The sequence below is a fragment of the Diplotaxodon limnothrissa genome, linkage group LG23 (assembly GCF_057381915.1).
Source record: "Diplotaxodon limnothrissa isolate DT_005_m linkage group LG23, D_limnothrissa_male_GT1.1, whole genome shotgun sequence".
NCBI classification, from domain to species: domain Eukaryota; kingdom Metazoa; phylum Chordata; class Actinopteri; order Cichliformes; family Cichlidae; genus Diplotaxodon; species Diplotaxodon limnothrissa.
The window spans coordinates 2,754,140-2,768,246 of NC_140617.1; the positions used below are offsets into that span (position 1 = coordinate 2,754,140).

Below are 14,107 nucleotides of genomic sequence, written 5' to 3' on the forward strand. Positions count from 1 at the left end.
TAATTAAAACTTTATATGAATATTTCAAGGAGAAGTAGGTCTAAAATATTGGCTAATTTAAAGTGGAAAAAAATATTAATGTATAATCTTTTTATAGCACTTTTTATGGCAAGGTCGATTTTTGGCTCTAGGACCTCATAAGGGGTACTTTTTTTAGGACCCCCCAAGGGTTGGGAAGTTTTGGGAGTGACAGCAACGAGAGAGAGAGAGAGAGATTGATAGCGAGTTTTGAGATGTGAGAGATTTGTGACATTTAGCGTGGAGTGTATAGTTAGTGTGTTGTGTTGAACTTAGTGTGTAGTGTATTCCTTGCTCTGTTTTGTGTGTCAGTGAGGGTACTAATGAATGTCACACAGGCAGATTGGTAAACACTGTCTCCAGGTGGAAAATCAGAGGAGTGTTACACCTCCTGCTGTCAGGCCTGCAGGTTTATGCCTGTGGTGTTCGTGGCAGACAAGTAATTTTCTTTTTTACTTGTGGGGCATCTTATTGTGACACTTGATTCTTCTCTCATTTTAGTTATAGTAGTATTTTTAAATGGTTGTACAAATAAATAAAACAATTTGAAGGTGAGATACAAATGTAAAATCAAAAGTAGTCAAAAATGGCCCAATAAATCATGAAAAATTAGGTTTCAATGTTTGTTCATGACAGTGCAGATCTCTGACATTTTGTGTAAATTTAAGCACGTAACAATTTGATTTTTTTCTAACAAAAAACTTTGTTAAAGTTAAGTTAGACTTTTGTTGTGTTTGTAAATGAATGGTTATTAACATTCCAGAGAAAATGGCATTTTATTAAAAATATTTAACAATAATACTCATTAACTCAGATTATTTTTGATACACCCTAGTGATTTCTTAAGGGAAAATCAAATACAAGCAGTTGAACGTGACAGGGAATGTGGGGGATGACATGAAGTAAACATGCAGCTGGCTGAGAAAGAAAACTTCTCTGACACCATTGGTGGGTCACCGGCTATTGGACATTCTTTAAATTTTTTTATATTATTGAAACTGAAATGCAGCAGACGAACAGCTATACTGTAGGTTCCCTGGTATCACATGACTATCACATTTCTTAAGAAAATTCAGAAATGACTCCACTTTTTAAGGAAACATAAGAAGGCTGACTTCAACAATATGCACAGAGTAATAGGAAACATCCAACCATGAGATCTACAAAGCCTAGGACAGATGTGCTACTGCAGTGGCTGAAACCACATTAAAGTACACGGATACTTTAATTCTGAAGTAGAATCACCGTGGTGATCACTTACAACAAAGATAGCATGTGCCTTGCCTTGGTCTGCGCCTGCTGGTGTAGTCTTTTGGGTTCCTGCCCTTTAGCCTTCACACCTAATTCTCATCATACCATCAAAGACAGGTTTTTATGGTCCATGTTCTTTGGAAAGGAATTACTAAATATTTACCAGTCATAATCACCTGCCTGTCAAGCCCCCGCTGTCTCTGCCTACTTAAGGAACTCTAAACAGTCACACCCGTTGCTGCCTTCCTTCTGGAAAAAATCAAGTAAGAATCTAATCCAATCAGCACATTAAGGCTTCCTCTCTTCAAACCAATCAAATTATTCAAAATATACTTTTGGGTTCAGGTCTTACATTAGTCTTCCACCATAACTGCCTTGGTGGATATGACATTGCTATGGTGTGAGTGGATCAAAGTGACATAAATTTTGTCATCAGCTGGTGAGCATGGGGGTTCATGCAGATGTCGACATGAGTACATGTTTCTTATCTGCTGGATACCAAAAGTTGCTCGGCATCTGCTGGCCCAAGATATGTTTTGCTGCCATTTCAAGCAGCAATGCGCATCTACATTTTTATAAGGTAATATAGAAGCTGAAGACACGAGTGTACAATCATTATTCAATTCAATTTTATTTATATAGCAAGCACTTGGCGACAGTGGGAAAGAAAAACTCCCTTTTAACAGGAAGAAACCTCCGGCAGAACCAGGCTCAGGGAGGGGCGGGGCCAACTGCTGCAACCGGTTGGGGAGAGAGAAGGAAGACAGGATAAAGACATGCTGTGGAAGAGAGACAGAGGTTAATAACAGATATGATTCAATGCAGAGAGGTCTATTAACACATAGTGAGTGAGAAAGGTGACTGGAAAGGAAAAACTCAATGCATCATGGGAATCCCCGGCAGCCTACGTCTATTGCAGCATAACTAAGGGAGGATTCAGGGTCACCTGGTCCAGCCCTAACTATATGCTTTAGCAAAAAGGAAAGTTTTAAGCCTAATCTTAAAAGTAGAGATAGTGTCTGTCTCCTGAATCCAAACTGGAAGCTGGTTCCACAGAAGAGGGGCCTGAAAACTGAAGGCTCTGCCTCCCATTCTACTTTTAAATACTCTAGGAACAACAAGTAGGCCTGCAGCGTGAGAGCAAAGTGCTCTAATAGGGTGATATGGTACTACAAGGTCATTAAGATAAGATAGGGCCTGATTATTTAAGACCTTGTATGTGAGGAGCAGGATTTTGAATTCTGGATTTAACAGGAAGCCAAAACAGGAGAAATCTGCTCTCTCTTTCTAGTCCCTGTCAGGACTCTTGCTGCAGCATTTTGGATTAACTGAAGGCTTTTCAGGGAGTTTTTTGGACATCCTGATAATAATGAATTACAGTCGTCCAGCCTGGAAGTAATAAATGCATGAACTAGTTTTTCAGCGTCACTCTGAGACAGGATATTTCTAACTTTAGAGATGTTGCGCAAATGGAAGAACGCAGTCTTACATATTTGTTTAATATGTGCGTTGAAGGACATATCCTGGTCAAAAATGACTCCAAGGTTCCTCACAGTGTTACTGGAGGCCAAGGTAATGCCATCCAGAGTAAGAATCTGCTTAGATACCATATTTCTAAGATTTTCATGGCCGAGTACAATAACCTGAGTTTGATCTGAATTAAGAAGCAGAAAGTTAGCGGCCATCCAGGTCTTTATGTCTTTAAGACATTCCTGCAGTTTAACTAATTGGTGTGTGTTATCTGGCTTCATGGACAGATAGAGCTGGGTGTCATCTGCATAGCAGTGTAAATGTATGCTATGTCTTCTAATGATGCTGCCTAAGGGAAGCATGTGTAATGTAAACAGAATTGGTCCTAGCACTGAACCCTGTGGAACTCCATAATTAACCTCAGTGTGTGAAGAGGACTCTCCATTTACATGCACAAACTGGAGTCTATTAGATAGATATGATACAAACCACTGCAGTGCAGTACCTGTAATACCTACAGCATGTTCTAATCGCTCTAATCGATTATAGTCAACAGTATCAAACGCTGCACTGAGGTCTAGCAGGACAAGCACAGAGATGAGTCCACTGTCAGAGGCCATAAGAAGATCATTTGTAACCTTCACTAAAGCTGTTTCTGTGCTGTGATGAGCTCTGAAACCTGACTGAAACTCTTCCAATAAACCATTCCTCTGCAGATGATCTGTTAGCTGTTTGACAACTACTCTTTCAAGGATGTTTGATATAAAGGAAGGTTGGAGATTGGCCTATAATTAGCTAAGACTGCTGGGTCTAGAGATGCTTTTTAAGTGAAGGTTTAATCATTAACCTTTACTGTACTGTAGATTCATTACATTTTTTACCAGGATTTTGATGATATAACAATACAGAAGCTCAGACATTCAAAGGCAATGCAGATAAAGTTACTGCAATAGTTTGAAAAAAAAGAAAAAAAAAAGAGACCTGGAAAAAAAAAAAAAAAAAAAGTGATTTCTTTGCTTCTGGGGTTGACTTCTCCTTGATTTTGTCTAACTGGTGGAGAATACAGCAGCAAGTACTTGTGCTCTCAAAAGTGGTATGAATGGCATGGAGCTGCGGCGGTGTTCTGGGAATCCATCCTACCTGACAAACAATCCTACCCGTTGTTTCTACGCATGCGCACAACACGAAATTCAGTGGCGAACCGTCATACCTATGCAAATATAAGCTACTAACGTAAAATTAAGTGCCAAACTGTCCTACCTTTTCAAATGTGACGTACAAGCATACTTTAACAGCTAAAATTAAGTGGCAACCCGTCCTGGCTTTATAATTATAAGCTACAAGCATACTCTTATGGGCAAAGTTCAGTGGCAAACCGTCATACCTACTGACAGCAGAAATGTGCATAAACTACTTACAGCAGGACGTTTTGCCAAAGTAGGACGTTTTGTCAGAACAGCGGCACCACTGTTTGTGTAAAACAGAACTGATGTGGCCATCATAGTTGGGATATCAGTAGTTGACTTGTTGGCGGAGCTGGCTTGCTGAAAGAACATTTCAGCAAGTATTTACCAGTGACTGTAGAAAAGCAGAGATTTTATCATATTGTAAAAATATATATATTTTAAAAAAAAAAAATCACCATGGGGCAGATGGTAAGATGTTTAAGTCATCATCTTTAATGAAATGTTGACTCAGACATGTTAAATACTTTTTTACATGAGCAGATAATGTATACACTTCAAGTTACAACATACAGTAGATCCACAAATGGATGTATTTTACTCCAAGTTCTTCTTACGATACAATATGTGAAGAAAGCCATTAGCCAGTGGTCAGTTACTGAGAGCTTCATTTGACAGAATGGAACAATTTATGTGCCACCTGTAGAGAAGACATACAACAAATAATTCATCAGTGCAAACAAACAACACAGACATTTCATATCACTTAAGTTACTGCTCTTACATGTAGGCCATACAAATGGATAGTTTCTTGTATATGTTGCTCTTATGTTGGCAACTGCCAGATAAAGGTGTGTCATATTGCCATGGTAAGCTAAAGTTAACTTCATGTATGAGGGACTGCAGCTTTGCTTGCAAATGTTGAGTAAAAATGTAATGATGATTATCTCTATGATTTCTGATAAAAATCTCCCTTCAGTCACATTTATCTAAGCCTTCAGGAGATCAAAAATGTCTTCAAGAGTAAAAGCAGTCCTACTTTACACATCATAATACCACTCACTTTCAGGTTTGCACTCATACAGAGCAAAACATGGAGCTCAGTCATAAAACCGAAGGCCAGGTCTATTTATTAGTTTAGTTTATAATCACAATCCAGATTGCTCAATCAACTACAATTGGTTATAGATCAACTTGAAACTGGAGAACAGCAGTTCTTGAGACAGACAGTGGAGGTGGAAACACTGTCTAAAGATTTAAAAATTCCTCCAAGAGCATTCTTAAAGTAACAACAACTTTGGGGGTTGTTATTTATTTTCTATTAAATAATAAGACAGCCTAAGCAGCTATTAGCATTTATTATGATAAAAGAACAGTTTTTACAATTCTAACAAACTTCAAAGTCAAACTTAGGTATGCCCACCTTTATTATTCAACACAGCCTGAACTCTGTTAGGCAAGGTTTTCTATAATTTCTTTAAGTAACTTTTAATAACTCCCAATACTTACTGAAAGGGCTTTGAGAACTACTGCTCAAAATCACTTGAAAGATTCTGACACCCTCACTTTGATTTTTCAGACTCCTGAACACTCAGTGACTGGACTGACACACACACACACACACACACACACACAAAAGACTTAAAAACAGTTTTTACCAAGCCATACGACACATCAACCACAACACTTAAACACACAACACAGCACTCAGAAGCTACCCTGCAGCTTCACAAGTACTCTGTTTAAACTGCACTGGTCACTTCACTTTATTGTTATTGATATTTATATTTAAAAGTGCAATACTGTAATTTTCTGCTGCTCATTCCTGTGCAATATCCCATCTGCCCTCCCGTCATATTTCTTTTCAAGATTTTCTTATTTAATCACTAGTGTACATATATTTATAGATACATATATATTTAGTCATCTTTTCTCTTTTACCATGTCTCTCTAATATTTTGCTCCTTACTATTTTTTTTAATTATATTTTCTCCTACTGTATCATGCTACTGAGTGACTGCTGCTCATCAAACACATTTCATTGCAATGTTGACCCTGTGCTAACTTGCATATCGTTAGCTTCATAGCATAATTGCCTAAGTCATTGACTTAGGCAATTATGCTATGAAGCTAACGATATGACAAATAAAACCGAAAACAGAACACACACACACACACACACACACACACACACACACACACACACACACACACACACTCTATATCAAGCACTTATCTGCAAAATCTCATACACACATGCCTTTTTTAAGTTACTGTTTGTAAAATGCTCAGTCTTTTAGCACAACCCACTGTCATTGTTGCACTTTTCTATTGCACCGTTTTTGTTTTGTTTTCTTTATTTTGCAATTTTTGTACACTTGCACTTTATGTAGTCCTCTGTTGATTGTCTGTTATATGTTATACATAGCACCATGGTCTTGGAGGAATGCTGTCTCACTTCACTGTGTACTGTACCACAGCACATGGTTGACGTGACAATAAAGCCACTTGACATCGACTCTTTGAAAACAAAACATAAAGAAACGAGGGACTGAGAACACCTGCTCTTTTGTCAGTGTTTTTTTTTTAGTCTTTCTGTCTGGTACAGCTGCCTAACGGCACACTTACACAGTGGTCTCGAGCATGTAGGAAGTCAAACAGCTCCTCGGTACAGTCCTCCTCCGTTGAAGACCGGGAGCCAACTCTGGTCTCACATTGCTCCAGATGTTCCCAGGTGTGAATGCAGTGTTCTGTCTCCGCACACTTCTGCCGCAGTGATTCAATAGGATCCTGAAGGAGAAAGTTTAACACTCAAAGCAACTGGCTTTCAATAAGAGACACATATGTGTCAGTGTCCAAATGAGTGCAATGCCATATAGCTGAGGAAAAAAGGAAAGTCCATTTGGAAAGAAAAAAAAATCCATGAAGTGGGTGGTTTGTTTTTGTTTTCTTTTTATATACGGGAAAACTGCCACACATTTTTTTCAAATATCAAATGACAAAGTAAATTATCACTTTTTGTTTTTTTAAATTGGTTTTGTTCAGTAAAGACCAAAATAAAACCATCAGTCATAATGGGATATATTAACATACTTTGATTCTGTTCAGGTTATTTAATTAACATACCACCATCTCTTCCTCTTCTTCCTCCTCCTGAAATACACAAGACCAAATTAATAACACCAATAAACCACCACCCTCGAGAAATTGTTATCAATTGCTTTTGTATCGATTCATCTTCACCAGTTAGTCCGTCATTATTATCACTGACTGCGATTTGATTCTACTGCGTTAATTAACCTTTAATCTTATTCTGAACAGAGATGTATAGAGAGGTTGGCTAATGCTAATGTCAACTAAGGATGCATCGTAGTTAGCCTCGGTGTATTAGCCTATAAGCTGAACGTCAAACGTCACTAGCTTACGAAATCGTATCTGTAACAAATACTAAGAACCTCTGGTTCTCCGTTCGTGATCCTTTTCTCCTCGAAAACCATGATCTGGTCTTATCCTTGAATCAGCTAGCTGTCAAATCTCAGATATTGGAGGACACACCAGGTCATACGAGCTAATAAGCTAACGAAGGCAAACACTTCCGGTTGCTTAACTTTCAAAATCAAACTGCTCTTCGATCATTGCCTGAACTTGGAACAGAACTTGGAATCCTTTTTTTTGCTCGATACGCAAACATGCCAAAGTTTCGCCTCGACTCACAGACGTTTTACATTGAAAGTTCCAAGTATTTATTTAAATGACATATGTTTTATTTTGAAGTTAATCATCTACTTCCCCCGAGGGTAGGATATCCGAGTTTTATCAGTTTTAAGATGTGAACGCAAGGTGCACATTACAAAGCCACTTATTTGTTTTTAAACCCATATAACAGATAATGCAATTCATTCATTTGAAACATGAGCCAAATTTTTAATGCACGACGACTTAAAAATTGTTACACTCTATACTACCATCGTGTGTTAGGAAGTGGTACTACATTATGAATTTGGCCACGTTCTTAAAGCCCTTTTTTGAGTACTTTGTTCTTCCTTTGTTCCCTTTAGAGTTTTTTGCTTCAAATGGGTCATCTGAGTTGCTTTCCTGTTTCAACAATATGAAATAGAGTTAGTTTGTTAAATAAGGTGAGAAGAACACCACTGGCTTTCCCAGAACTCTTCTGAAATGAAAGCTTAATGGCAAATACAAACCAAGCAAAGTTCTCATGGAATGGAAACAGGATTTTAGTTTTGGTACATTTAAAAGTCAGCCTTGAAGAAACGCAGATCTGACCATGGTTGGTTGTGAAAACATGTCGTTTTATGATCATGCAAGGCTTTAAAAATCTCACATCTTCCACTCTGTCAAATGGCAAAACTACAAACTCATTTTCAAGATTCCAATGAGCATTTTTTTTTCTGTGTATGTTAGTGTTGCCCCAAAGATAGCAGTTTTAAAGTGGTAAAAATAAGAACTGAAGTATTAACGTTTGGCTATTTCTTAAATCTAATCAAGCCACCCTCAAGCCAAAAAGATTCTCTACTGTTGAGCAACAATACTTGATTTTAGCAACCTAGATTAAAAATGTTTTTCACATCCTTTTTTCTCCATGAAATAAGGCCAGAGTTCAGAGTAAACTTTATTTGCTTTACCAAGTGATAGTAATACTGAGCTTCGCCCTCACTGCAGTGATAGCACTTGTTGCCTACTCTCAGACTGAGTCATCTGTCTTACAGGAGAAATCGTACCCACGTACAGTGACTGTATTTACAGAATGGATTCAATCATTTCTGTAATTGGAACCTATGTTTCCTGGGATCTCAAGAGTCTGCTGCTCTTCGCTGCAGTTTTCATCATCACTGCAGACTATATTAAGAATCGTCGGCCAGCAGGCTATCCTCCAGGACCCCGGGGTCTTCCAATTATGGGCAACCTATTCACTATAGATCAGAACAGGGCCCATGAGAGTATGACACAGGTACCTGTGAATCTTAAAATTTTACTTATTAACTCATATTTTCATCTCAAGCCTTGTGTGTATCTTCTTTGATAAATCCTTTGCCAGTTAGCAGAGAGATATGGAAATGTGTACAGTCTACGGATGGGACAGGAACGGATGGTGGTTTTAAACGGGTTTGATATTCTGAAAGAAGCTCTAGTGACGCAGGGAGACAGCCTGGCGGACCGCCCGGACCTTCCTTTACAGACTGATAGAGCACACAGACTAGGTAAGGGTACTAAAGATCAACACAGATACAAAGTTTGATAGTTTAAACTTTTAAGGTTTTTGGCCTTACCCAGAACCAGTTGTATTATTCTGGTTTGCCCAAAGACTCTCGGTTTGGTTGCTTCAAATTTAACTTTAAGAAAGGAGTTAGGGATAAGAATAGAGAAGTGGTTATATAGTCCTAAAACACAACCTTCTTTTTTATAGTTGAGAAGTTTGCTGTCCCTGCTCTTTTTCTGATCAGGTGTCATTGCCAGTAGTGGAAACCTCTGGAAGCAGCAGAGACGCTTTGCACTTTCGACCCTTAGACAGTTTGGATTTGGCAAGAAGTCACTTGAATCTGTGGTCCTGGATGAATTTACATATTGTGCAAAAAACATCAGAAGCTATAAAGGTACGTGCTTATTTCACGGTAAGACTTTTAGAATGAACAGATTCACATAAATTTACATAAAAGTTTCTCTTCTATTCTGGAGGTAAGCCATTCGATCCACACCTCATCCTTAACAATGCTGTCTCCAACATCATCTGCTCCCTGGTGTTTGGCCATCGCTTTGAGTACAGTGAAGAGAAGTTCATTAAAATGATGCAACTGTTTGATAAAGGATTCCAGATTGAAGGCTCCATTTGGGGACAGGTACAGCATTTAAATATACTGATCACATCCTAAATTCACGGGCCACAGCTCTGCCATTTATTCCTTACAGGAATGTTTTTTTTAAATGTCAGTGAATGATCTTTTTCAACACAGGTATGTAAAGTTTATTAATATTAAGTCTCCTCACTACTAGAAGCATACGTACTGAAGTGTCTGACGCAGTAAAAGAAAAATAGTCACCTTTTAGGCGAGAAAAGAGGTGATAACAAACAGGAAATTAACACTGAGCAGTGACATGCAGAGTAGGAGAGAATATCCAAACTGTATAGATGAAGCTATAGAGGTTTTATATTGATGGACACATTTTTACACTAGCAATAAAGAAAAACACTTTAAAAAAACACACACACACACAAAGACAAACGATTCCCCCAATCAGAACTTTATCTTTTAGGTTTTGTACTCAGCAAAATCACTGACAGCAATGCTCAAATCCAAAGTCATGATGCTATATTCATCCTGGAGTCTTGTCTCTTCCTCTTTCTTTTGACCACCACTGTTTTATTTTGCTTGGTAAGCATGATTAGAAATCCCGCAACACTGTTGCCAAAAACCAAATTGTTGCTTAGTTAACAGCTTAGCACACATTTTCCACAAAAGGTTAGAAAGAACAAGTAATCTTTTTCCCAGCATGTCTCTCCACCATCAGAACTTTAAGAAAAAACATGTATTTTATTCAGAAACCTATAAAATGATTGAGTTTGAGTTTGCAGTTAATATTCAATTCATAAGAAAAATGTATAGCATACAAAATTTTGGGACCTTTGGATCACAAAGTGGAAATATGACTTAATAAAACTCTTATAATATGTCCACTTTTTTGGCTGCCCCTCCCTGAGTCTGGTTCTGTATTATTAACCAACCTTTTGACTGGTGCTGTACTTTCCAGTAGTTTATTTAGACTGAGGCATGGCATTTGCACTAACGTGAATGTATTGTTCCAATCTGTTTCCGTTTGTAGATCTACAATGCATTTCCTGTACTGATGAGACGTTTACCAGGTCCACATCAGAGTGTCGGGCAGATGTGGAATGAAGTGAAGGATTTCATACGAGTAGAGCTAAATGAGCACAAGAAGACCTGGGATCCCTCAGAAACACGTGACTACATTGATTGTTACCTCAGTGAGATTCAAATGGTAGGAGATTAGGCTTAATTTGCCATTATAAATTGCCATGTAATTCAGGTAACACTGCCAATAAAGGCACTTTTTTAAATCATTTCCAATGTTTTAAAATGTGTGTTTGCATGTATTTTCAGAATAAGGGGCAGGACGACAACACTTTTGATGAGGAAAATCTGGTTATTTGTGTTTTGGATCTTTTTGTGGCTGGATCTGAAACCACATCCACCACCCTGCGTTGGGCTTTCCTCTACATGGCAAAATATCCTGAGATTCAGGGTAAGAGTATTGACCAGGCCTGGAAAGCTCTCTGTTTTTATTAAATAATCTGGACATGTGTGGCACTAAAGGAACATTCTGGTCATAATTTAAGTGTAAACTTTACTATTTCCAGGTTATACTCAGCTTTTTAGATGTATAATGTATTGTGCAATGGTGCACAAATCTCTTTAATAATCAGCGCTGTTGCACTACGCTGTAAATTTCATTGCTGAAATACTGTTTTCTTTTGTCTTTTGCACAGAAAAGGTACAGGCTGAGATAGACAGAGAGATTGGAGAGTCCAGACAGCCTTCAATGGAGGACCGTGCAAACCTGCCTTACACTGATGCTGTTATCCATGAGATCCAGAGGATTGGAAACATAGCTCCTCTTGGCGTGCCGCATGTCACCAACAGAGATGTCGAGCTGGGGGGCTACACAGTCCCAAAGGTCATTGCTCAAACCAATTTTCAGTAAAAGACAAACATGGTTTATGTCATATTTCATTTTGTGTGTTTTATTTACCATTATTCCAATTGCCAGGGAGTTATAGTAATTCCCAATTTGACATCTGTGCTGTTTGACAAGAAAGAGTGGGAGACGCCTCACACCTTCAATCCAAATCACTTTCTGAATGAGGAGTGCAAGTTTGTGAAACGAGCAGCTTTTCTGCCTTTCTCTCTTGGTAAGGAACGACTCTGTAGATATTTTATTAATGTCTGTGCAAGATTTTTCAGCAGCCTCTTTAAGTATACACTGTGCTGTTGAAGAGATGATTAGTGAAGGACAAAAAGGGATCGTAGGTCCTTCTATAAAATCGGCAACTAATCTGTGCACAGTCATCCAAAGGAAATCTAGGACTAATGTCAGTGTCTTGTCTCAGGTAAGCGGGTGTGTCTTGGAGAGAGCCTGGCCAAGATGGAGCTTTTCCTCTTCTTCACCTCCTTCATGCAGCACTTCACATTCTCCATGCCTGCCGGGGTGAAGCCTGATATGGACTACCGCTTTGGGCTCACTCTGACACCGAAGAATTATGAAATCTGCGTAACCCCACGTCATTAGAAACTGCCAGCACTTGTGATCTTATTACCAGTTCAAGGTTTAAGGAAAAAAATGACAAGATTAATAGTATCACAGGCTGGGTCTCCGACCCAGCGCTCTGAGTTCTTTTTGTATTTTTCTCATTTTTGATATGTGATTAGGTTTTGTGTTATTTCCTATTTGCCTTTAGTTTGGGCAGTTATTGGTTATTGTTCCTGGGTTTTCTATGTTTTGGGGTTTTGTATTATTCATCACGTATTAGGTCTGTTAAGTTTGTGTTGTCATGTTTAGTTTTAGTTTTTCCTGTTTTATTCTGACAGTGTCATGTGTTCTTTGTTCATTGTATTTAGCTTTCCTCTCCTGGTCCTGTCATTAGGTTTATGTCAGTCAGCTGTTCCCCCATGTGTCTCCACTTCCCCTGATCACCTCTTGTATGTATTTAAGCCCTTTGTTTTCTGCATGCCATTGTCGGGTCGTCTGTTTATCTCACCACAGTTACAGTCTTAGCCTTAGCCTGTTAGGTTCCACCACAGTTATAGTTTTTGGTCTTAGTACCTCTTAGTGTTTTGTTTCTTAGTGTTTTGACAGTTTGCTTTGGTTTCCTGGTTTTTCCTTGCCGTTATCATTAAAGGATCACTTTTCCGTTAAAACCTTACTACTCCTCGTCGTCATCTGCTTTTGGGTCCTGTTTCCACACACATCGGCGCACCCCGCCGTGACAGTACGACCCAACCAGTATGGACCCAGCAGACTCAGCTCTCACCGAGTGTCTGGAGGAGACGGCTCGGATCCAAGCGATCCTCAACCGCGTCTTCACAGCACCCGATTTGAAGAGCAAGCTTGTGATGGTAAACATTGCTGAAGCTATTATGAAGAGGGATCCCCGCCTCCTCCAGCTCCCGGACTCACCTGCCATAGTTGATGCCTTTACGAGGATAAAGGAGATGCTGCAGGCCCAGGTACTGTCGAGTCATGTAATGGCTTCCAGCACCTACCAGTCACAACAACCCCACAACCAGTCGTCTCCACTGCTGCCTCTAGAACCTGAGTGTGTCCGTGTCGGTTCGCTGAGATTCGCCGCAGCGTCACCACCTCTCAGCTCACCAGTTTCCACGCCCTCATCACAGTCTCGCCATACTCCTGCCACGGTCCAGCGCGAGGAAGCGCTGGACACCATTGATTTGGATCACGACGAGCGTCAGTCGATATTCTGCGCTCTATTGGAGGAGGAGCTCCGGTGGAAGCCATGGCTCATTCCGGAGCACGAGCCCTCTTTCCGGGGTACTCGACTGGCTCTCGGGGGACCTCGGAGTTACCAGGGACTTCCACCCATTGCTCCGCCGTCTTCCACTCACAAGAAAAAGCGGCGTGCGCGCCACCGACGCTCCGCACCACGAACGCAAGTGAGTGACTATATTTTGGCTCCTCATGTTTTTTCTCAGGAGATTATCGAAACTGACACTGCCTTTCCAGTTCATGAGCCCGGCTATGATGAGACTGTTTTCACTGGAAATGCTAGCCATCAGGCTCAGCTAAGCTGCTGTGGGACTGCAATCCAGGCCGGTTTGGAGCCGGGGACGGAGGTGCAGCTTGTACAGCCTTTTTCAGTGTCAGCTGGAGGGCCCGAGGAGCCTGTCCGGCCTCACGTTTCGTCTGCTGGAGGTTCGGGAGAACCCTGCCAGCTTCATGCTTCGTCTGCTGGAGGTTCGGGAGAACCCTGCCAGCTTCATGTTTCGTCTGCTGGAGGTTCGGGAGAACCCAGCCAGCTTCATGTTTCGTCTGCTGGAGGTTCAGGAGAACCGCACCAGCCTCATGCCTCGTCAGTTGGAGGGCCCGAGGAGCCTGTCCAGCCTCACGCCACGTCAGCTGGAGGGCCCGAGGAG

The 14,107-nt window shown here is 40.1% G+C and overlaps 2 protein-coding genes across 2 annotated transcripts; one reads left to right on the plus strand and one right to left on the minus strand.

Moving 5' to 3' along the window:
- Positions 1–4,425: 4,425 nt before the first annotated feature.
- uqcrh (ubiquinol-cytochrome c reductase hinge protein) lies at positions 4,426–7,513 on the minus strand. Its single transcript, XM_085347717.1, has 4 exons — positions 7,379–7,513; positions 7,050–7,076; positions 6,552–6,713; positions 4,426–4,623 (listed from the first exon to the last, which is right to left on the minus strand). The coding sequence occupies exons 1-4, from the start codon at positions 7,418–7,420 to the stop codon at positions 4,591–4,593; spliced, it is 264 nt and encodes an 87-aa protein (XP_085203843.1). The 5' UTR covers positions 7,421–7,513; the 3' UTR covers positions 4,426–4,590.
- A 1,080-nt stretch (positions 7,514–8,593) lies between these two features.
- On the plus strand, positions 8,594–12,939 carry LOC146607244 (cytochrome P450 2J6-like). Its single transcript, XM_085348834.1, has 9 exons — positions 8,594–8,892; positions 8,980–9,142; positions 9,386–9,535; positions 9,618–9,778; positions 10,761–10,937; positions 11,060–11,201; positions 11,446–11,633; positions 11,727–11,868; positions 12,067–12,939. Exons 1-9 carry the CDS (start codon positions 8,689–8,691, stop codon positions 12,243–12,245), a joined length of 1,506 nt encoding a protein of 501 aa, XP_085204960.1. The 5' UTR covers positions 8,594–8,688; the 3' UTR covers positions 12,246–12,939.
- Positions 12,940–14,107: the final 1,168 nt, after the last annotated feature.

Coding starts and splice junctions, on each gene's coding strand:
- LOC146607244 (XM_085348834.1), top strand. CDS start 8,689: ATGGATTCAATCATTTCTGTAATTGGAACCTATGTTTCCTGGGATCTC. Junction 8,893..8,979: donor CCCATGAGAGTATGACACAG/GTACCTGTGAAT, acceptor ATCCTTTGCCAG/TTAGCAGAGAGATATGGAAA. Junction 9,779..10,760: donor AAGGCTCCATTTGGGGACAG/GTACAGCATTTA, acceptor TTCCGTTTGTAG/ATCTACAATGCATTTCCTGT.
- uqcrh (XM_085347717.1), bottom strand. CDS start 7,420: ATGGTTTTCGAGGAGAAAAGGATCACGAACGGAGAACCAGAG. Junction 6,714..7,049: donor AAGAAGAGGAAGAGATGGTG/GTATGTTAATTA, acceptor TTTCTCCTTCAG/GATCCTATTGAATCACTGCG. Junction 4,624..6,551: donor TACATGCTCGAGACCACTGT/GTAAGTGTGCCG, acceptor TCTTCTCTACAG/GTGGCACATAAATTGTTCCA.